Source organism: Balaenoptera borealis (assembly GCF_965194805.1).
Source record: "Balaenoptera borealis genome assembly, chromosome: 3".
Lineage (NCBI taxonomy): Eukaryota > Metazoa > Chordata > Mammalia > Artiodactyla > Balaenopteridae > Balaenoptera > Balaenoptera borealis.
This window is the reverse complement of record NC_138866.1, coordinates 72,533,030-72,556,487: the sequence shown is the minus strand read 5'-3', so window position 1 is coordinate 72,556,487 and position 23,458 is coordinate 72,533,030. Positions and strand designations below refer to the sequence as shown.

The window sequence follows — 23,458 nt, the reverse complement described above, 5'->3', positions numbered from 1 at the left end:
TAAACTCTTATTTTAGCAGAATGTCATCAGTGCACCACTGAGTGCTCTATTCTGTATAACAAGACACGAAAGAGAATTGCTGCAATATCGCCCTTCCCAGACCTGAATACAATTAAAAAATAATTCCTGTAGTCTTCTCTTCTCCAAATCAACACTTTAAATGTTTCCCCAGGCTTCCACTGCCCATCCCCCTTTTAAATCACTACAGTGGCTGTTGCTATAAATGACGTTGGGTAGCAATTCTAACATCTCCACTCCATCATTATTTCTATATCACAAAGGCTGCAGAAGGGATGAGGGGAACCATAATTCTGAGCTTGCTCCCTCTGTGACAGCCGCAGCAAGACAGGCTCTGGCCCCCAGCAGGGCTGCCTGCATTTTCAGCCAGGTTTGAACTCCAAATGGGCCCCTAAGGCAGCAGTACAGTAAGACACTGTCATGATAGGGAACTGATGACACAACGAGACAGGTCTGTGCAAAGGGGATGCAAGAAGGGCAGGCTAGATGCATCCACTCAGATCTGGATCTGCAGTCAGGCCTGGGCTTAAGCCTCGGGAAGGGGCCAGCCTGGCTCAGCTGGAGAGATTTTTCCCATTGCTTTTCAGGTTGTCCATTCTTGTTTCCTCAGCAAAAGCGGGGTTTTCTTTTGAAGCAAATTAATTTTTTCCCCAAAGGTCACCTGAAAAGCCTATCTTGAAAGGCCAGATCATGAGTCTGACATGCCAACAATTATCAGCAAAAGTTGTTTCTGGAAACCTAAATTCAAATCACTAGCCAAAAAAGAGCTGCCCTTTGATCCAAAGTACAAGAACAGTAATAAATCCTCTTTTATCGCCTGACCAACAGGGCTTCTCTTTCCTTTGGTTTGTGACTGCCTTAGATAGCTGGCTGCCAATAAAAACTCCCCCTTCCCCTTCTGAAAGGCACATTTTCAGTGCATGTGTGAATGTGCATGTGTACACCTGAGGCATGTGGAAAACACCATTCTCTGGACCCAGAGGCAGGTGGGAATTTTGCAGGCAGCTCTGCACTAGTCAGGTCAGCCTTAGAGGTCCAAGGCCCCTCCACAGGGGAAACTAGCCCTGAGGTGCCCTGGGACTAGAGTTTGCTTTTTATACGGTAAAGAGATAAGAACACAGGATGCGAGGCTCATGACCAGAAAGGGACAGCATGGAAAAGTAAGCACAAGAGCCCACAGTCCTCTTTCAAGCACTGGCTAACAGAGGAGGGATATTCTTAAACCTGTCCTACCCCCACCCCCATCCTGTTCCCTGAAACTTGAGCCTTAAACTTCTGGGTAGGAAGTAAAGATGGTCCACATTTCCCAAAGATACGGGGTCAGAGACAGGGCTGAAGACAGCAGAAACGAGATAACCAAAGAAACAGGTCCAAGAAGAAATCTTACCAACTCTGGTACTTACTAAGTAGCAGAAGGAAACTGTATACAGGGGCCAAAAAAAGAAAAAAGGCTTGACTTTGTGCCTGAGGTTTTTCTCCCACCTGGGAAACATACTGATATAAAGTTTTGGGCACCAAAGCTCCCTGACAACCCAGAGCTGAGCCCTCGGCCGCGCTGCGGGACCCACCTTGTGTGCAGTTTCTGCAAACTGCTGGGCGCTGTTCTTCATGTCTTCCGTCTTCTCCTCTGCGCGGCCTAAGCGCTCCCCGCGCTCGTTCAAGGCCTGGCTCGCTTTCTGCACTGCACTGGTCACGCTGTCGGCCGCTGAATGGAGGATGCTGTTTCCTGAAAGAGAACAGGAAGAACATTGAGAAGCTGGCTCGGCTGACCTACAGTGACACCCCCCCGCCCAGGGTGAGCGCCCCGAAAAAGCAAGGTGGGTCAGACTCTGGAAAGGCCTCGAGTGTCTAGGAAACAAGTCGACTTTTCTTCTGACTTGGTCTGACTGACTCACTTTTAGGAAGAATACCCACTGACTGTAGGACCTGGGCAAGTGCTGAAGGCTTCTTTCGCAGCCCCGTCACTGACAGCACTCATTTCCATTCTACCGGCATTCTCTTGGGTAAGGCTCAGAAGAGCGGGGTCCATCTGAATTTAGGACTTGGCTTGCAAAGGTAGATGGAAACCCTAACAAGTGCATAGAATTAGGCAAGTTCAGTGAGGCATATCTGGGTCATATGAGCATTTCCTCTTGACCTGAGGTTTAGATGGATAACCACAGGAAAATTGGGGGTACAGAACTTCTCCATATATGATGCTCTGTATTCCTTTCAACTGTTCCCTTCCATTTTACCCCTTCACCCCTAAATGCATAGCCCCACGTAAGAAGCTATCGATCAGTCTCAAAGTTCAGAGGAGATATGTCAGTTCCCAACCTTGAATCCCGAGCCATGGCCTGGTTGGTTGGGCCTCTTTGCCTCTGATCTCAAGTATATGAAACATGGGGCCTCAGCACTGTACTTAGCCAGCAGGTAAAAAACAGTGACAGAAACCTGTCCTAGAAGGAACTTAGCACTCCCAGATTCATGAATGATGATACTGAGAAAGTTGAAAACCATCACATTTCAAATGGTTATGCATCCCTGACATCCCATTTACCAGGACTGGAGAAGAGAATTCAACAGTGACAAACTGGCAGATGCATAACCCACGGAGACCTAGAAACTTGCCAAATTACAACCAAAGGAGATTTGTAGCTGTATTTTGTTAATGCTGAGTGGAAGATAGTTAAATGGCATTTTATAGAATAGCTTTATGTCTTTGAATACGTTTTTATTACATCATTTAACTTTGTACCTGGGATGGATACATCTAGCCACAGACAGCTTTTAATAGAAACGTAATTTCCACTGGTCTCAGCTGCAAAGGCTCCCTCATTTCTCCTCTGTGGGAACAGTCTGTGGTTTGTGAAAAAGGATCTCAGGCAAAGAAAGTGCCTGCCCCAGAGGAAGCACTTTGTACATTGTTTTCCAGTTTTCTTCTTTAGGGGTGGATTTCAAGGGCTTCCACTATGCACTAAGGGGAGGAGAATGGAGTTAGCTTACTATTACTCAGCTGCATCAAGCACTACTGGAGCCAAGATAAGTCAGCACAGATTAACAGAGGAGATGTGGCTCTGGAGAAACTGGCTGAATGCAAGGGTTGGAATGGAAGGTCTGTCTAGGTCTTCAGAACAGATTTAGGAGGAGGAATCTGGGTTCCCATTTGCTTTCATATCATGGTTATGATTATAGCCTATCACCACTGCTTAATATTTGAATAGCATTTTGCAGTCATAAAGCATCGTTACAAATATTGTCTCATTTGATTGTCACAGAAATTCTACTGAGAAGACTGAGACTAGGTGAGGTTCAGGGCTTCCACAAGATCATGTCACTAGGAAAGTGACATAGCTAGCACTGGAAACTGGTTTCCCAATGCCTTTTCCTTATTCTGTACCTTCCTCTCTGCAGATGTGGCATTGGTCATGGAAAGCAATCACTATGACAGAATTGTGAGAAGACCACCAAAGATAGGTTTTGACAGGTTATTTCCCGAGGTAATGCCTGACTGTTTCTATCCTAAAGAAACCTATTCCTCTTGGTAAATGAAGAGTTATTGCCTAAGCTGCACTGCAAGCCAGGTGCTCCCAAGAAGGAACAGGCCAATGGGAAAGAATAAGACAGTGAAGGGACTGAAGGCGGAGAGGAGTTGGGGGAGGGCACAAGAAAATCTCCCCTTCCTGCTTCCTTCCACATGCCCACAGCTTAGCCGCCAGAGGCTAGAGAAAAGATGGGGCAGGGTACCTGCAACTCCACAGCCAGGAACAGCTGCATTAAACCAAAGGGATTTTAGAATTAGTTATCATAAAATCAAGAGGGTATATAACCAGGATAGGTTTTTTCCCCATCGGAACTGACCCTCATGGTGCCCTTAAAGTAAGACACATCTGTGTTTCTAGAATGAATCTGCTTTGCGTGAGCCATACTGTCTTCCTGTCACGACTTTCTTAAAGTTAATCTTGTACAGACGTCAGATCAACACTGCACCCAGTTTTACATGATACTGTTTAACCAAGAGTTGTTATAACTAGAAGAGAACCAAATGCTGTCTTCATTATTCAGTGATGACACTGCTGACCACTGTCAATAAAAAATCCACCTTCAGTTATTTTCAGCCACGAGGATGGATTTGAACAAATCTCATCACCTCAGTTGAAATGTCCTCCTCTGGTTTCAATTCTACCTGTATTTCAGGCTCAGTGAAGTCCCATTGCCTTTCAGGTCAATTACATTCTCTTCTCAACTTTGTAAGAGCTGTCTATATCCTTCTTGGGTGATTGATCAAGTACAGTCATGGACAACTCTTCTACCTCATTTCTTCACCCATAGATGCAGTGACTTACCAGCTGGATTACATATTCCCTGAGGGCACCCTTTCACTCTGTTGACCATTCCCTATCTTGAATCTTCCTCCTCTAGATTCGGGTCTCCCGCTTGCTTGCTCTATTCTCTCTGATATCTTGCAAATGCTGTAATTCCAGGGTTCTGTCCTTGGCCCTCTTCTCTTTCTCGTTCTGCAGACTCTCCCTAGGACAGGTCTACCCAGCTCATGGCTTCAATGACCAAATTTTTGCTTTTTTCTAGGTTGTGCTGCTGAGGCTCCAGACCCATGTTTTCTTACTGGGCAACTTCAGGTGAGTCACCCAAAGTCATCTTGAATTCGCTATGTCTACACCTGACCCCATTATCACACCTGCTTTTCTTTTGGGGTCCCCTGCTCAGTCAGTAACTCCACTATCTGCCCAGCTTGCTCCTCAATTCATAAATCTGGGAGCCCAGTCCAGATTCCTCCCTTACTTTTACCACATGCAACTACACGTCACCTGCTATCCAGCTCTCTACTCTCTGCCCTCTTTGCCAGCTTCATTATCTCTGTATTGATCCAGTCCCTCTTGCCTTCAGAGATATAGCAAGAGCCTTTTGTTGTTAGGTGTCCCCACACCTTTTCTGGTTCATCTTCCACACATTTCTATAGTACACTTGTAGAAAGGCAAATTCGTTACCATCTTCTCACTGCTTCCAAGATAAAATTGAGAACTTTGCCCTGCCTCACTCTCAGCTCATCTTAGAACCTCATCCATTTTTCCTCTCCCCAGTGATCTCCAATCCCACGCCACGCCTTGCCAAGTTACCTAAATTTTCGCAGATGTGTCATGTTTCTTTTACCTGTATGCTTTTGTGCTTACTGCTACCTCTGTGTGAACTCTGAGTCTCATCTTAGCCTTCCCACTTACTCCTATGTGCTTCAGTACACTTCAGACCCCTTTCCTAGGAAAGACTGTCATATCTAGCCCACCCTAAACCATTGTTGCCCCCAACATACACATTATCTTGTGTCTATTTCAAATGGTGCATTTATCATAATGCATGTAATTGCTGGGTATCTAGTGTGAGCTCCTTGAAAGCAGGGGCTGTGCCTTTCTCACTTTTGTATTTGCAATCCCTGGCACATAGGAGAGACTCAATAAATGTTGGTTGGCTTAGAGGCAGAAAAAATATATCATCCTTCCAATGATTTCTCCATGGCTTAGCAGAGGGTTGGACACGTGACTGATGCTGTTACATGATCTAACTAGGTCTTCAAATTCTAAACTTGCCAAATGACTAAGGGTTTAGTCTGTGTCTAATGAAGCCAGCTATCTCACCTAGAGATTGTGCCAGGCATTCAATGAATTAAGTCAACAACAAAATGCAAAAAGGGGAATGCTTTTGCTATAGTGAAAGTGAAGAGAAAGTTGGTAAAAAATCTGTTGTTACCAGCCTTAAAATAAACAACTGCAAGGTATAAAAATAACAGAAGTTAAATAGCTTTTAAATCCAATGCAAAAATAGCAGTTGCCTGACCACTTACTATGTTCTAGGCACTTACTAAAATCTGCTCCTCACAACAGCCTATGGGATGGCACATCACTGATCCCACTTTTTACCAATGGGAGCACCAACGGAGAGAGAGAGGGTTAGCAGTGCGCCAAGGATCCCACAGTAAGTGAAGAGCAGAGCTAGGTTTTGAACTCAGGAAGCCCAGCTCCAGAGCCAGTTCTCTTACTGTTACATTGGCTCTCCATGGGAATTTTCTTGTATTTGAGATTAATACAGTCTGCATTAACTGTATGGAATGAAGACTTCAGTGTAGCAGTTCCTAAAGCATTTCTTAAAGCCATAATACAAAAGAAAACATCTTGTCATTATTACAAGCTAAAACAACTTACTATAGAAAATTTAGAATACATATTACTATAAAAAGGCAATAAAACCGTGTAGTATTCAATTGCTTAGAGATAACCACATTTACATTTATGGTGCATTTTATCCTAGTAATTTTTCTGTCTGTGTTTTTCTAAAACATGGTTGAGGCCATACTATATATATTTAGTACTGTATCCTATTGTGGGTACTTTTCCATGTCATGGAACATTCTTTGAAAATACTGTTTATAATGGCTACATAACACTGTTGTAATTTATTCAATTATTTCCCTTTTCAATATTGGGTGCGTGTCCAAAAGTGTCCATCCTTCCTTCCTTCCTTCCGTGCACACCATTATATTTCAACTTCTGTATACACTGCAGTGTGCTCACCACCAAAAGCTTAGTTTCCATCTGTCACCATACAGTTGACCCCCTTTTTATCTATTTCATCCTCCTCCGACCCCCTTCCTCTCTGGTAACCACTACTCTGTTCTTTGTATCTATGTGTCTGTTTTCCTTTTGTTTGGCTTGTTCATTTTTTTAAAAATTAATTTTAACTTAAAAAATATTCCACATATGAGTGAAATCGTACTGTATTTGTATTTCTCTTTCTGACTTACTTCACTTAGCATAATACCCTCAAGGTCCATCCGTGTTGTCACAAATGGCAAGATTTCACTTTTTTATGGCTGAGTTCCATTGTCTATATATATATATATATATATATATATATATATATATATATATATATATATATATATATACACACACACATATATACATATATATACACACACACACACACCATATCTTTTTTTTTTTTATTAGTTGTTTTGTTTGTTTTTTATACTGCAGGTTATTAGTCATCAATTTTATACAAATCAGTGTATACATGTCAATCCCAATCGCCCAATTCAGCACACCACCATCCCCACCCCACCGCAGTTTTCCCCCCTTGGTGTCCATATGTCTGTTCTCTACATCTGTGTCTCAACTTCTGCCCTGCAGACTGGCTCATCTGTACCATTTTTCTAGGTTCCACATACATGTGTTAATATACGATATTTGTTTTTCTCTTTCTGACTTACTTCACTCTGTATGACAGTCTCTAGATCCATCCACGTCTCAACAAAAGACTCAATTTCGTTCCTTTTTATGGCTGAGTAATATTCCATTGTACATATGTACCACATATTCTTTATCCATTCATCTGTCGATGGGCATTTAGGTTGCTTCCATATCCTGGCTATTGTAAATAGTACTGCAATGAACATTGGGGTGCATGTGTCTTTTTGAATTATGGTTTTCTCTGGGTATATGCCCAGTAGTGGGATTGCTGGGTCATATGGTAATTCTATTTTTAGTTTTTTAAGGAACCTCCATACACTTCTCCATAGTGGCTGTATCAATTTACATTCCCACCAACAGTGCAGCAGGGTTCCCTTTTCTCCACACCCTCTCCAGCATTTGTTGTTTGTAGATTTTCTGATGATGCCCATTCTAACAGGAGTGAGGTGATACCTCTTTGTAGTTTTGATTTGAATTTCTCTAATAATTAGTGATGTTGAGCAGCTTTTCATGTGCTTCTTGCCCATCTGTATGTCTTCCTTGGAGAAATGTCTATTTAGGTCTTCTGCCCATTTTTGGATTGGGTTGTTTGTTTCTTTAATACTGAGCTGCATGAGCTGTTTATATATTTTGGAGATTAATCCTTTGTCCGTTGAATCGTTTGTAAATATTTTCTCCCATTCTGAGGGTTGCCTTTTCGTCTTGTTTATGGTTTCCTTTGCTGTGCAAAAGCTTTTAAGTTTCATTGGGTCCCATTTGTTTATTTTTGTTTTTATTTCCATTACTCTAGGAGGTGGATCAAAAAAGATCTTGCTGTGATTTATGTCAAAGAGTGTTCTTCCTATGTTTTCCTCTAAGAGTTTTATAGTGTCCGGTCTTACATTTAGGTCTCGAATCCATTTTAAGTTCATTTTTGTGTATGGTGTTAGGGAGTGTTCTAATTTCATTCTTTTACATGTAGCTGTCCAGTTTTCCCAGCATCACTTATTGAAGAGACTGTCTTTTCTCCATTGTATATCTTTGCCTCCTTTGTCATAGATTAGTTGACCATAGGTGTGTGGGTTTATCTCTGGGCTTTCTATCTTGTTGCATTGATCTATGTTTCTGTTTTTGTGCCAGTACCATATTGTCTTGATTACTGTAGCTTTGTAGTATAGTCTGAAGTCAGGGAGTCTGATTCCTCCAGCTCCGTTTTTTTCCCTCAAGACTGGTTGGCTATTCGGGGTCTTTTGTGTCTCCATACAAATTTTAAGATGATTTGTTCAAGTTCCGTAAAAAATGCCATTGGTAATTTGATAGGGATTGCATTGAATCTGTAGATTGCTTTGGGTAGTATAGTCATTTTCACAGTATTGATTCTTCCAATCCAAGAACATGGTATATGTCTCCATCTGTTGGTATCATCTTTAATTTCTTTCATCAGTGTCTTATAGTTTTCTGCATACAGGTCTTTTGTCTCCCTAGGTGGGTTTATTCCTAGGTGTTTTATTCTTTTTGTTGCAATGGTAAATGGGAGTGTTTCCATAATATCTCTTTCAGATTTTTCATCATTAGTGTATAGGAATGCAAGAGATTTCTGTGCATTAATTCTGTATCCTGCCACTTTACCAAATTCATTGATTAGCTCTAGTAGTTTTCTGGTGGCATCTTTAGGATTCCCTATGTATAATATCATGTCATCTGCAAACAGTGACAGTTTTACTTCTTCTTTTCCAATTTGTATTCCTTTTATTTCTTTTTCTTCTCTGATTGCTGTGGCTAGGACTTCCAAAACTATGTTGAATAATAGTGGTGAGAGTGGACATCTTTGACTCATTCCTGATCTTAGAGGAAATGCTTCCAGTTTTTCACCATTGAGAATGATGTTTGCTGTGGGTTTGTCATATATGGCCTTTATTATGTTGAGGTAGGTTCCCTCTATGCCCACTTTCTGGAGAGTTTTTATCAGAAATGGGTGTTGAATTTTGTCAAAAGCTTTTTCAGCATTTATTGAGATGATCATATGGTTTTTATGCTTCAGTTTGTTAATATGGTGTATCACATTGATTGATTTGTGTATATTGAAGAATCCTTGCATCCCTGGGATAAATCCCACTTGATTGTGGTGTATGATCCTTTTAATGTGTTGTTGGATTCTGTTTGCTAGTATTTTGTTGAGGATTTTTGCATCTGTATTCATCAGTGATATTGGTCTGTAATTTTCGTTTTTTGTAGTATCTTTGTCTGGTTTTGGTATCAGGGTGATGGTGGCCTCATAGAATGAGTTTGGGAGTGTTCCTCTGCAATTTTTTGGAAGAGTTTGGGAAGTGTGGGTGTTAGCTCTTCTGTAAGTATTTGATAGAATTCACCTGTGAAGCCATCTGGTCCTGGGCTTTTGTTTGTTGGAAGATTTTTAATCACAGTGTCAATTTCATTACTTGTGATTGATCTGTTCATATTTTCTATTTTTTCCTGGTTCAGTCTTGGAAGATTATACCTTTCTAAGGATTTGTCCATTTCTTCCAGGTTGTCAATTTTATTGGCATAGGGTTGCCTGTAATAGTCTCTTAGGATGCTTTGTATTTCTGCGGTGTCTGTTGTAACTTCTTTTTCATTTCTAATTTTATTGATTTGAGTCCTCTCCCTCTTTTTCTTGATGAGTCTGGCTAATGATTTATCAATTTTGTTTATCTTCTCAAAGAAGCAGCTTTTAGTTTTATTGATCTTTGCTAGTGTTTTCTTTGTTTCTATTTCATTTATTTCTGCTCTGATTTTTATGATTTCTTTCCTTCTGCTAACTTTGGGTTTTGTTTGTTCTGCTTTCTCTAGTTCCTTTAGGTGTAAGGTTAGATTGAGATTTGAGATTTTTCTTGTTTCTTGAGGTAGGCTTGTATAGCTATAAACTTCCCTATTTGCTGCATCCCATAGGTTTTGGATTGTCGTGTTTTCATTGTCATTTGTCTCTAGGTATTTTTTGATTTCCTCTTTGATTTCTTCAGTGATCTCTTGGTTATTTAGTAACGTATTGTTTAGCCTCCATGTGTTTGTGTTTTTTACGTGTTTTTCCCTGTAATTCATTTCTAATCTCATAGTATTGTGGTCAGAAAAGATGCTTGATATGATTTCAGTTTTTTTTTGTTTTTTGTTTTTTTTTAAATTAAATAATTAATTTATTTTTGGCTGTGTTGGGTCTTTGTTTCTGTGCGAGGGCTTTCTCTAGTTGCGGCAGGCGGGGGCTACTCTTCATTGTGGCGCGTGGGCCTCTCACTATCGTGGCCTCTCTTGTTGCGGAGCACAGGCTCAGTAGTTGTGGCTCACGGGCCTAGTTGCTCCGCAGCATGTGGGATCTTCCCAGATCAGGGCTTGAACCCGTGTCCCCTGCATTAGCAGGCAGATTCTCAACCACTGCGCCACCAGGGAAGCCCGATTTCAGTTTTCTTAAATTTACTGAGGCTTGATTTGTGACCCAAGATGTGATCTATCCTGGAGAATGTTCCGTGCGCAGTTGAGAAGAAAGTGTAATCTGCTGTTTTTGGATGGAATGTCCTATAAATATCAATTAAATCTATCTGGTCTATTGTCTCATTTATAGCTTCTGTTTTCTTATTTATTTTCATTTTGGATGATCTGTCTATTGGTGTAAGTGAGGTGTTAAAGTCCCCCACTGTTATTGTGTTACTGTCGATTTCCTCCTTTATCGCTGTTAGCAGTTGCCTTATGTATTGAGGTGTTCCTATGTTGGGTGCATATATATTTATAATTGTTATAGCTTCTTCTTGGATTGATCCCTTGATCATTATGTAGTGTCCTTCCTTGTCTCTTGTAACATTCTTTATTTTAAAGTCTCTTTTGTCTGATATGAGAATTGCCACTCCAGCTTTCTTTTGATTTACATTTGCATGGAATATCTTTTTCCATCCCCTCACTTTCTGTCTGTATGTGTCCTTAAGTCTGAAGTGGGTCTCTTGTAGACAGCATATATATGGGTCTTGTTTTTGTATCCATTCAGCCAGTCTGTGTCTTTTGTTTGGGACATTTAATCCACTTACATTCAAGGTTATTCTCAATATGTATGTTCCTATGATCATTTTCTTAATTGTTTTGGGTTTGTTTTTGTGGGTCTTTTTCTTCTCTTGTGTTTCCCACCTACAGAAGTTGCTTTAGCATTTGTTGTAAAGATGGTTTCGTGGTGCTGAATTCTCTTAGCTTTTGCTCATCTGAAAAGCTTTTGATTTCAGCATCAAATCTGAATGAGATCCTTGCTGGGTAGAGTAATCTTGGTTGTAGGTTCTTCCCTTTCATCACTTTAAGTATATCATGCCACTCCCTTCTGGCTTGTGGAGTTTCTGCTGAGAAATCAGCTGTTAACCTTATGAGAGTTCCCTTGTATGTTATTTGTCATTTTTCCCTTGCTGCTTTCAATAACTTTTCTTTACTTTTAATTTTTGCCAATTTGATTACTATGTGTCTCGGTGTGTTTCTCCTTGGGTTTATCTTGTATGGGACTCTCTGCGCTTCCTGGACTTCGGTGGCTATTTCCTTTCCTATGTTAGGGAAGTTTTTGGCTATAATCTCTTCTAATATTTTCTCTGGGCCTTTCTCTCTCTCTTCTCCTTCTGGGACCCCTATAATGTGAATGTTGTTGCTTTTAATGTTGTCCCAGAGGTCTTTTAGGTTGTCTTCATTTCTTTTCATTCTTTTTTCTTTAGTCTGTTCCGCAGCAGTGAATTCCACCATTCCGTCTTCCAGGTCACTTACCCGTTCTTCTGCCTCAGTTATTCTGCTATTGATTCCTTCTCGTGTAGTTTTCATTTCAGTTATTGTATTGTTCATCTCTTTTTGTTTGTTCTTTAATTCTTCTAGGTCTTTGTTGTACATTTCTTGCATCTTCTTGATCTTTGCCTCCATTGTTTTTCCGAGGTCCTGGATCATCTTCACTATCATTATTCTGAACTCTTTTTCTGGAAGGTTGCCTATGTCCACTTCATTTAGTTGTTTTTCTGGGGTTTTATCTTGTTCCTTCATCTGGTACATAGCCCTCTGCCTTTTCATCTTGTCTGTCTGTCTTTGAATGTGGTTTTTGTTCCACAGGCTGCAGGACTGTAGTTGTTCTTGCTTCTGCTGTCTGCCCTCTGGTGGATGAGGCTATCTAGGAGGCTTGATGGGAGGGACTGGTGGTGGGTAGAGCTGACTGTTGCTCTGGTGGTCAGAGCTCAGTAAAACTTTAATCCACTTGACTGTTGATGGGTGGGGCTGGGTTCCCTCCCTGTTGGTTGTTTGGCCTGAGGCAACCCAACACTTGAGCCTACCTGGCCTCTTTGATGGGGCTAATGACAGACTCTGGGAGGGCTCACACCAAGGAGTACTTCCCAGAACTTCTGCTGCCAGTGTCCTTGTCCCCATGGTGAGCCACAGCTCCCCCCTCCCCTGCCTCTGCAGGAGACCCTCCAACACTAGCAGGTAGGTCTGGTTCAGTCTCCCCTGGGGTCACTGCTCCTTCCCCTGGGTCCCGATGTGCACACCACTTTGTGTGTGCCCTCCAAGAGTGGAGTCTCTGTTTCCCCTAGTCCTGTCGAATCCTGCACTCAATTCCCACTAGGCTTCAAAGTCTGATTCATCCCCAGGTTGGGAAGCGTGACGTGGGGCTCAGAACCTTTACTCCAGTGGGTGGACTTCTGTGGTATAAGTGTTCTGCAGTCTGTGAGTCACCCACCGACCAGTTATGGGATTTGATTTTACTGTGATTACGCCCCTCCTACCGTCTCATTGTGGCTTCTCCTTTGTCTTTGAATGTGGGGTATCTTTTTTGGTGAGTTCCAGTGTCTTCCTGTTGATGATTGTCCAGCAGCTAGTTGTGATTCTGGTGTTCTTGCAAGAGGGAGTGAGAGCACGTCCTTCTACTCCGCCATCTTGGTTCCTCTCCCCAGGGAGATCTATTATATGCAAACTGTTAGTAGTCCAGGAACATGAGTAACTCTCATATTGTATACCCAAAGTGTTCAATAATAATTTATTCCTTGAGTAGATTAAATAGTTCCTATTCTATCCTTGTCTACTGTATTAATTTTTTTACCAAGAGTATTTTCATGGGTAGACATAAGGTTCACTTAAGCCTGGTCCAGTATTAGTGACATTCAGATTAATTTAGGTATAAATCTATAGGATACACTCAAGATGTTCTTTTTTTTCTACTTCCAATCTTCATTGGTCAGCTTCTCTACCGTTAGAGGCCATATGAGCAAAAGACAAGAAAAGTCATGTGGAAACTTGGTTCCCTGATGGCAGGGTCCCTTTTCAGTCCTAAAGGCTCTCTGAACCATGTACATACTTTTCTGCTTCCTGAGATGAGCAGCCATCTCCACCCCTGTCGGTGGTAATTCAGTTGCATGGTAATCGTGATACTTCCAAGGAGGTTCTGCTTAGAACTGTGACTTGCATTAAGCATTTTATAAATGAATAATAATTTAAATAATAATGATATTAATTTCTACAAACAGAGTGATTGAATGCAAAGTCCCACCTGGTGGAACAAGTTAGTTCTTAATTCACAGACTCCATTAATTATCTGAGAGCTTGGGTAAATTACCAAGTTCTTTCTACATTACATTGACTAATCAATACTAATCACACAGCTGCATCTCAATGTTGGACAACCTCTAGGAGCCCCTTTAGAGATGGGAGATTCTTCCAAACTGTTAAATTTTAAAATTTCATTTGTACTTTTGTGGTAGTGACTAATCAGATAAATTCTGTTACAAATCCAGGTTATGTTACATCAGCTTTCCAAAAGGAAGAGTTGTTAACCCATGCTGGGCACGGATGCAGTGTGAACATCAGCTAGTTGCAGAAACTGCTACAGTTCACTGAATGGTTACTATGTGCAGTGCTATGTTAAAGTGTCAAATTCCTCAAAGAAATATATTCTTACCCTACTTTACAATTAAGGAAATAAGTGGTCAGGAAGGGGAGATAGCTTGCCCAAGGTCACCTAGATCTTGACCCCAAAGCTCTTTTTAAAAAATCATTTTGTAAAATAAAAATTGTATATATTTAAGGTGTACAACATGATGATTTGATATACATATACATAGTGAAATGATAACTACAGTCAAATTAATTTTAACATAGCCTTCTCCTCACATAGGTACCATTTTTTTCCCTTTTTTTTTTTGTGGTGAGAGCACCTGAAATCACTCTTCAGCAAACTTCTAGTATTCAACTATAGTCATCATGCTATGCATTAGATCTCTAGACTTATTCATCCTACATAACTTCAACTTTGTACCCTTGGACCAACACATTCCCATTTCCCCCACCTCTCTGCCCATGGTAGCAAGACACAGAAAGAAAAAAACCTGCATGACCTCACTTATATATGGACTCTAAAAAAGCTGAATACATAGAAGCTGAGAGTTGACCTCAAAGCTCTGAACAACTGTGTCAGCATTTCCCATAGTGGTTCTGTGGTTTAAAAAAGTGCTACATAGAAAGCCCAATTCTATGGTACATTACTTTATGAAATGCCAGTCTGGTTACTTTATTGCAGAACTTTGGAAAACCTTTAATATACTAACATAAATTGTAATCAAAAGAAGGTAGGGGTGGGAGCAGGAAAGATCTGCTAGCAGAATTTCCCCAATATATTTACTCACAGGTTCCTTCTGCATAGATTATCTTAGGGTGGATTTCTGCAGAATCTGTTTTGGGAAATGCTACAATAAAGTATACTGATTGCTAAGTTAAAGCAGGAAAAATAAATCAATCCAGGCTGTCCTCATCATTTTAGCAATAGATGGACTAGTAATATAATTACATTAAAAAGGCTTGCTTTATAGAGCAGCAGAACAGATATAGCATGCTGAGTGGCAGTTCCAGAATTATCTTTTGTCTTAAGTTGGTGGCTAATTTCAGGGACCATGAAACTTGTTTGTTTCCTGCAGCTGGATGACAAAGAAAAATGGACTCAGAGTTCAGGAATACTTTGTAAAGCCATAAACTCAGAAGTCTACTTGAAGGAGACCTTGGAGTTATCTATTGCTGGCATTACCAAAGGAAGAAGAATGGACCATTCTATCAGGCGATTCTCTTCTGCTGGCGATGTTAAAGTAATTTAGTGGAACCTCAGCCTGTTCCCAGGTCAAAGGCATGTGCCATAGCTAAGAACTCAGGAGAAAGCCCAATGGACCCTCCCTGTCCTATAAAAGGTATGAGTGCATACCCTCCTTTCAATTCACTGTCCAAGTATTTTCAATGGCAAGGGTCAAACATGTAGGATTTTATTCACGTCCTTTAAACACTTAAACTAAGGATATGTAAAGAAATTCACTTTTTTTTAAAATTTTATTTTATTTGTATTTATTTTTGGCTGCATTGGGTCTTCATTGCTGTGCATGGGCCTTCTCTAGTTGCGGCGAGCGGGGGCTACTCTTCATTGCGGTGTGTGGGCTTCTCATTGCGGTGGCCTCTCCTGTTGCGGAGCGTGGGCTCTAGGCACGCAGGCTTCAGTAGTTGTGGCACATGGGCTCAGCAGTTGTGGCTTGCAGGCTCTAGAGCGCAGCCTCAGTAGTTTTGGCTCGCGGGCTCTAGAGCGCAGGCTCAGTAGTTGTGGCTCGTGGGCTCTAGAGCACAGGCTCAGTAGTTGTGGCGCACGGGCTTAGTTGCTCTGCGGCATGTGGGATCTTCCCGGACCAGGGCTCAAACCCATGCCCCCTGCATTGGCAGGCGGATTCTTAACCACTGCGCCACCAGGGAAGCCCCACCAGTCTTTTAATATTCATTGAAACTTGGTCCTTATGAACATGTTCTTCCAGGAGTTATAGGGCATCAGGAGAATGAATTCAAGGATACTTCTTTTGGTTCTCTTTTGTTCTCAGAAGGGTGGCTGAAATGTAGCTTCAAAGAGGGAACACTTCTTCTGAGGTTAACCACCTAAAGTGCCTCTAAGTTTGGTAAAATTGATTTTGTTCTCTGTCTTTGGTATGTATGGCAATAAGCCAGCGATGATCGGCAGCTCTCTGCTTTTATTACAGTTGGAGGCGAGGGCTTTTTACTTTAATAACCACAATTTCAAGTCCTGATAGATACAATTTGAAAACCCTCTACAATGTTACTGGCCAAAACAAATTCTGTTCAACATGGGCAGCCTGGTACTTGCTAGCTGTGTGACCTTGAATGAATACCTTACCCTCTGGGCTTCAGTCTGTTTCCTCACCTTCCATGGGGGCTGATCCAGTACCTACCTCAAAAGATTGTTGGGAAGAATAAATGAGGTTGTACAAGTACGGCACTTAGACAGTGTTGGGCACATAGCCGACACTTTAGCCATTTAGACACTTCAGTTATCTGGCACTAAAGAATCTTTCCATTAAGCTTTCCACTTTAGCTCATCTTTTCTTCCCTACTCTCACTCACCCTGAACATTGCTGAAGGAAGAGTCTACTCCTACTGCGACCCCTCATACTGCCAGGCACTCTGCACTTTTAGTGAAGTGGCTTCCACCCCACTCTCCTAACACTGTCTCTCAAATTCACCAATGACTGATCAAGTCTACTGCTTATTTTAAGTTTCCTTCACTTGGCCACTGGACTACAAGTGGGCTGACTTAAAAGCTGCTCTTTCCCTGGGCTTCTATAACACACTGTTTCTTGATAACCTCCCCAGAACCCCCATCACTTTGATTCTTCCCTGTCACTTTCATTCCTTTCTTGGTTAGGGCTGTGAGGTCAGAGAGGTCTGGGTTTGAGTATGTCTCTGCCATGTACTAGCACTGTGATCTCAGGTCAATTACTTAATCTCTGTGAGCCTGTGTTTTTCTCATAAGCATAATGGTTATAAAAACAGTACCTCTTTTTCATAGAGTTTGTTTTGAGAATTAAATAAAATATATACTTATCATAGTGTTGGTAGTGCAGTATGAACTTAATATACACTGCAGTATTAGTAATATCCGATTCATTCAGCACATTTATTGTAGAATAAACATGGGTTAGACATAACCTATACATGTCTGCTCCTCAAATTTTACCTTAATATTAGCCTATTCTTTCCCTCCTCACCCTCCATCTGACCTTTTCCTCCTCCTGAATTCACTGTTGTTAATGGCTCTTCTGTCCACCCAGCATCCTACACTCAACTCACCTTTAACTCTAACTCTCCTTCATATCATATCTAACTCTCCATCACATCCAAATGTTCATGCAGTCCAGGGCATTTATCTCAGCAAGGGCTCTTCACCCAGCTCTCCACTCTATTTCTAGTACCTACCAGGTCATACCGGACCACCACAGAGGCCTGGGTGGTTTTCCTGCCACTGGTCTCTCAGTTCTCTAACACAGCATGCCCTTCTTTCCATAGTGCTAACCTGATCATACTTCTTCCTTGTCTGAACCCTTTGTTGGCGCACTCATAATACAACACGGTCAGCTAAAGCAGTCCTTCCTGATTTAATGCCACGCTACGTACTGGCCACCCCCAACAGACTCCAGTCTCTTTCTACTGCCTAATTTTCGACAAATTTTAGAAAAGTCATTAAAATTTTATCAGTCTCTTACTATAGGTAGAGTGTATAATAAACGAATTTGGAAAAAATCAATGTGAATAACAAGGAACACTGGGTCCAGCTCTGTCCTTAAGAGTGTCTAAACATTGGCAATAGCAGTTTTTTTTTTTTTTTTTTTTCAACACTGATAACTTAAATGCAAACCTAGCACTTAGGTTTTGGTGGCTAACACCGTTTTCTGCTAGAAGAAAGCCAAGTTCTTTGGAAAGTAGTGAATTCTATGCCTTGGGGCAAGGAAAACTCAGGTCTGAAATGTCTTACTGCCAGACAACGAGGATACCTTCAAGGATGGTAGGGATAGTGCTGAAAGGAAAGAGAAGCCAGTTTAAAGCAGGTCCTACTAGACAAGCTGTGATATCAGTTGTGATGTCAGAACTTCAATAGCAATAAAGGTTATGACAATGAAGAGGATAATAATTATAATAATTTTGTATAACTAACTTTGTGGAAGCCATAACTTTTTAATGCTGAGTTAATTGGATGCTTAATTTATTTTACTGACTTTAATAAGTAAGGATTATTAATACTTGGATATTTGATTTCTTCTATGTATTTATCTCTCTATAAAAGTATTATTTGTGTCTATCTGCACCAATAGCAATGGGTAAATACAGGAAACTATGAGTAAGCCAAAAGAATAGAAACTGTTCCAGAAAGGACTGATGGGTGTCAATGGTCATTAGAAATCTGGCTATCTGTTCAGATCACATCTGCTAGGAGAAGAAACCACTGGATAACTTGACAAATTACGATAAGATAGTAATGAGGCATCTGTATGTTTCCTAATATACCAGATCGGTGTATAATAATGACACGGTGGAGGACTATGTAATGCCGGCCAAGCAAAGCAGAGGGTACCCTGATCTGGAGGAAAACTCATCATCAACCAGATGGACTCATGTAAAAACCGTGGGCTTAACAGTGCTGCTGATGTGAAACATCAAGTCCAATTACAAAAAGGGACCCAGTGAGATATCCAGGAACTCAGGTTTGAATCACTTTGTGAGAAGAAGTCAGGCTGTGCCCTGTCCAAAAACCAACTGTTTGCCAACCCAATTCCTCTAGACTCAGGAAACATGAAAATAAGCGTTTCAATTACATTCAGAAGATCTATGAAGAAGTAAAGAAATAATGAAGACATATATTAAACTCATGGTGTTGCTAGTTCATAACAGGCTTAAATATAATATTCTTTTAAGTATTGTAATTGTTATTTTTGCACATGTCTTATCTGTTTAAAGTATCTAAAATATTCAAAATAATCAGTCCCATTAAATTGCAATAAACAACATTTAAAAGGGTAAGAAAATTTGATTTTCCAAGTTTTGTTTAGTAGAAATATTTTAAAAATTAAGAATGAAAAAAAGCAAAAATAAAAGTATTTTCTCTCCATGCACAACATCCCACCAGTCTTTAAAGAATACAATCGATATCTTCAAACAAACATACCATCTCTCTTCTTGCCTCTGAGCTTTTGTACACTCTGGTTATTCCTCAACCTGTGATGCCCTTTCTTTCCTGGACTGCCTGGTAATTTGCACTCATCAGATGTCACCCCATCTTTTCCAAATTTCCCTGCTGGTTTTGTTTGTTTATTCATTCATTGAAATGTTTTTCAGTCGTCTTTTATCTGCCATAGGCACAGTCCTAGGTAAAAGAGACATGCTCTCCCAACACACTGTCTGCACCCCCCCCATGCCAGGCAAGGAGCTCGTCTAGAAACAAGAGGCAAATTATGTATAGTTTAAAACAATGTGTGTAGGTGTATGTATGTTATGTACACACACACACACACACAAATACAATTTAAAAACTGCAGGGCCGTTAACAAACAATGTGCTGTGATAGTGAATTCAAGGGAAGGGGAAGCATCAGTAAGGAAGACCTGTCTGAGGAGCTAATATTTAAGCTGTGATGTGAAAAGACAAGCTGGGGCAAAATCCATGTGCAAAGGCTTGAAAGGGGGAAAAAAAACTTATGTGTTCCATGAGCCAAAAGACTGGTATGGCTATAAAAGGGGGAACATGGTTTGAGATGAGCCTAGGGAGAGAAGCAGCAGTGGATTATGTAGGGACTTAAAGACCGTGGTCATGAGATGGATGTTAAGTACAACTAGCAGCCATTGCAGGGTTTTAAAACAGGGGTAACCTGGACCGCAGTCATTTTTTACATTCTTGCTCTAGCTATAGTCTGAGAACAGGAGCGTGAGGAAAAACAGAATAAACAGTTAAGAAGCTATTGCAGTAACTCAAGTAAGAGATAATGATGGCCTGAGCTAGAATGATGTCAGTGGAGATGAGAGCCGTGGACAGATTTAAGACATACACTGAGGGACTACACATGGGAGATGAGAGAAAAGGAAGAACAGGGAGTGAATCCCAGGTTTCTGACTTGAGCACGTAGGTATATATCTTTACAAGATAGAAAAAGTTGTTGGAAAGACAAATTTCCTTGGAGGGTGAGCAGATATGAGAATCAGGTATTTCATTTTGGATAATTTTATGCTTAAGTTGTCTTTGAAATATCTAAGGGAAGTCTGTAAGCAAATAGATATTCCTATAGAAGCTCTGCAGAGAAGTCTGTGATGGAGATGAAATTTCTAAGTCACCAGCATAGAAAGAGAGTGGGAATGGGAAAGCTTACCTAGAAAGCAACACGAGAGAGAGAAGGGAAGGGGTCCCCAAACCATACCTTTAAGAATTTTAGCATTTAGAGTAAGGTGAAGGTAAAAGTGCCTGCAAAGGACACTGAGAAGAAATAGCCTGAGAGGCAGGAGAAAACCCAAGGTGAATTTGGCATAGTGGAATCGAAGTCAGGACAATACATCAAAAAGACACTATAATAGTGCCAAGATAATTCAATGGGGAAAGAATAGTCTTCAGTTAGATGTACTAGGACACCTGGCTATCCACATGGAAAAGAATGAAGTTGGACCTTACCTCACGCCATACACAAATTTAACTCAAAATGGATCAAAGACCTAAACATAAGAGCTAAACTGTGAAACAGAGAAAGCATAGGCACAAATCTTCCTCACCTTAGATTAGGCAATAGCTTCCTAGATATGACACCAAAAGCACAAGCAACAAAAGAAGAGTAACTTCATCAAAATTAGTAAGAAGATTATGCTCCCTCTTCCAAGCTTCCCTAGCACTTTATTCATGCCTCCATTACTATATTTAACACATTATAATTATCTATTTAAGTATCTGTTTAGCCAAATAGACTGTGAATTTCTTATATTTTCCTGACTTTTTCCTCTTTATTTGTATATTTGGTGCCAAGGAGAGTACCCAACCTATACATCCCATGCATTATGTGGCTGGTACTACTATATGAAAATAAATACATTTTTACAAATATGAAATAAGGATACAAAGGGTGGAAAATATAGAGAAACCTCACCAAGGAGAAAGAACTCACCAAGGCTAATTTATTAACATGGAATAGGAAGTTAAATGGTCTTGGATTAAAACAATAAAAGGTTGAGTGATTTGAGGCTCTAGAAATAGAGAACAAAGTCTGAGGTTGACTATCCTTTACAATAATCAAAAATGAATTTTCTGTGCCCTTTAAGAAAATATGATTGCCACATGTAGTATGTGTCCAGCCCAAATTGTTTCTTAGAGATGTTTTACCTCAAACTAATTCAAATTGTCTCTTAATCCTATTGCCATTAAGTGATCAGGCTCTTTGGGAATTTAGCATGACTTCTTCATGTAAAACAAGCTAATATCCCTATGCTTTACACTGGAAAGCAACTTAGGGATCATCCAGTTCCTAGGAGAAAAAACTGTGGTTGGAGGGGTAAGTGAAAGGATTTGCTCCAGGCACATCCCAGGTACTGCAGAGCTGACCCTAGAAGCCATGTTTGCTGGCTTGGAGCTCAGTGAGGTTTTCAGCTCCATCATGGTCTTCAGCGTTCAAGAAAAACACATGCAGAAGCTGAGAATCCGGCAACTGATTTCCTTAAGACAATCTATACAAGTGTCCCCTTTGGAAAGTGTGACCCTTAACACCAGTGAATATGTACCCATACACCAGTTTGTGATTTCAGTGTATGATACTACCCAGCTCTGATTTCATAATCATAAAATCCAAGGGGAAAAATCATACACTTCAAGGAAAAGTATACACGTACACAGCACCAGGGATATCTTATATGGCCAATTTATGTGGTCCAAAGGACTGAAGAATTGTGAAGAAAACTTTCAATTACTGAAAGCTCTTCTGACAGTTCAGTCCTTAAACTGGCAATGTGACGAGAATCAAACAGTGCACCACGGAAAACCTCTTGAGCAGGTGAAATGAGACAGATGAACTTCCACAGACAAAGATAACCCTGCTGCTAAATTTCGGGTGAAATATGCTGAACATAACAAAAACCTTCTATTATAGTCACCGGGGTTACCTTACTACTGGATTAGGTCATCATTGTTGTAGTTAAATCCTATTTTTTAGGAGATAAGAGAATCAAGTCAGCCTGCAGCCATGACCTATTTCCTTTTATGATATTGGCATCTGAAAATTTCAAAGTTTGGGTCAATTACGCTTCAGACATGGTCATGGGTAACAGAATTCAGCAGACAGTTCACTGAACTTCAGTTTCCCTTTCTGACTCTGTCCCATACTGGCACCCTTATGAACTTAAGAGTCATTTAATTTCTTGTTTTAATATGGTGAATGCAAAACCGGAATCTCACCTCACAGACAGACTGGGAATATGGCGATGAGTGAGCAGCTGTGCTAACATATGTCAAGTACAGTTTCTGTCCAGGCTGATAGTTGTACCATCTCTCTGGTATCATACTTAATTTTGAAATTGATATAGAATTCCAATGGGTTTCATGATTATTCATTAGTTAGTCTACAGTCTAAATTAAATGTATTTTGTTTGATTACTAATGAATTCCTGTGACACATTTTACTTCCTAAGAAGAATGCTCTGAAAACTCCTGCCAACTGGTCATTAAAATCCACTGCAGGGCTTCCCTGGTGGCGCAGTGGTTGAGAATCTGCCTGCCAATGCAGGGGACACAGGTTTGAGCCCTGGTCTGGGAAGATCCCACATGCCACAGAGCAACTAGGCCCGTGAGCCACAATTACTGAGCCTGCACATCTGGAGCCTGTGCTCCTCAACGGGAGAGGCCACGATGGTGAGAGTCCCGCACACCGCGATGAAGAGTGGCCCCGACACAGCAACAGTCAGCTCTACCCACCACCAGAGCCTCCCATCAAGCCTCTTAGATAGCCTCAACCACCAGAGGGGAGACAGCAGAAGCAAGAAAAACTACAATCCTGCAGCCTGTGGACCATAAACCACAGTTACAGAAAGATAGACAAGATGAAAAGGCAGAGGACTATGTACCAGATGAAGGAACAAGAAAAAACCCCAGAAAAACAACTAAATGAAGTGGAGATAGGCAACCTTCCAGAAAAAGAATTCAGAATAATGATAGTGAAGATGATCCAGGACCTCGGAATAAGAAAGGAGGCAAAGATTGAGAAGATGCAAGAAATGATTAACAAAGACCTAGAAGAATTAAAGAACAAACAAACAGAGATGACCAATACAATAACTGAAATGAAAACTACACTAGAAGGAATCAATAGCAGAATAACTGAGGCAGAAGAACGGATAAGTGACCTGGAAGACAGAATGGTG

At 40.8% G+C, this 23,458-nt stretch overlaps 1 protein-coding gene across 7 annotated transcripts in view; it reads right to left on the bottom strand.

Moving 5' to 3' along the window:
- STXBP6 (syntaxin binding protein 6) overlaps window positions 1–23,458 on the bottom strand; it is a 264,226-nt gene that overhangs the window by 8,017 nt on the left and 232,751 nt on the right. For 6 of the 7 annotated variants that reach the window (XM_082384259.1, XM_082384265.1, XM_082384262.1 and 3 more), the window contains one exon: window positions 1,587–1,744. In XM_082384259.1, coding sequence (XP_082240385.1) covers window positions 1,587–1,744 — 158 coding nt within the window. Of the gene's footprint in view, window positions 1–1,586; window positions 1,745–12,983; window positions 13,169–23,458 lie in introns of those variants that run through there. The other variant, XM_082384264.1, reaches the window with a different exon arrangement.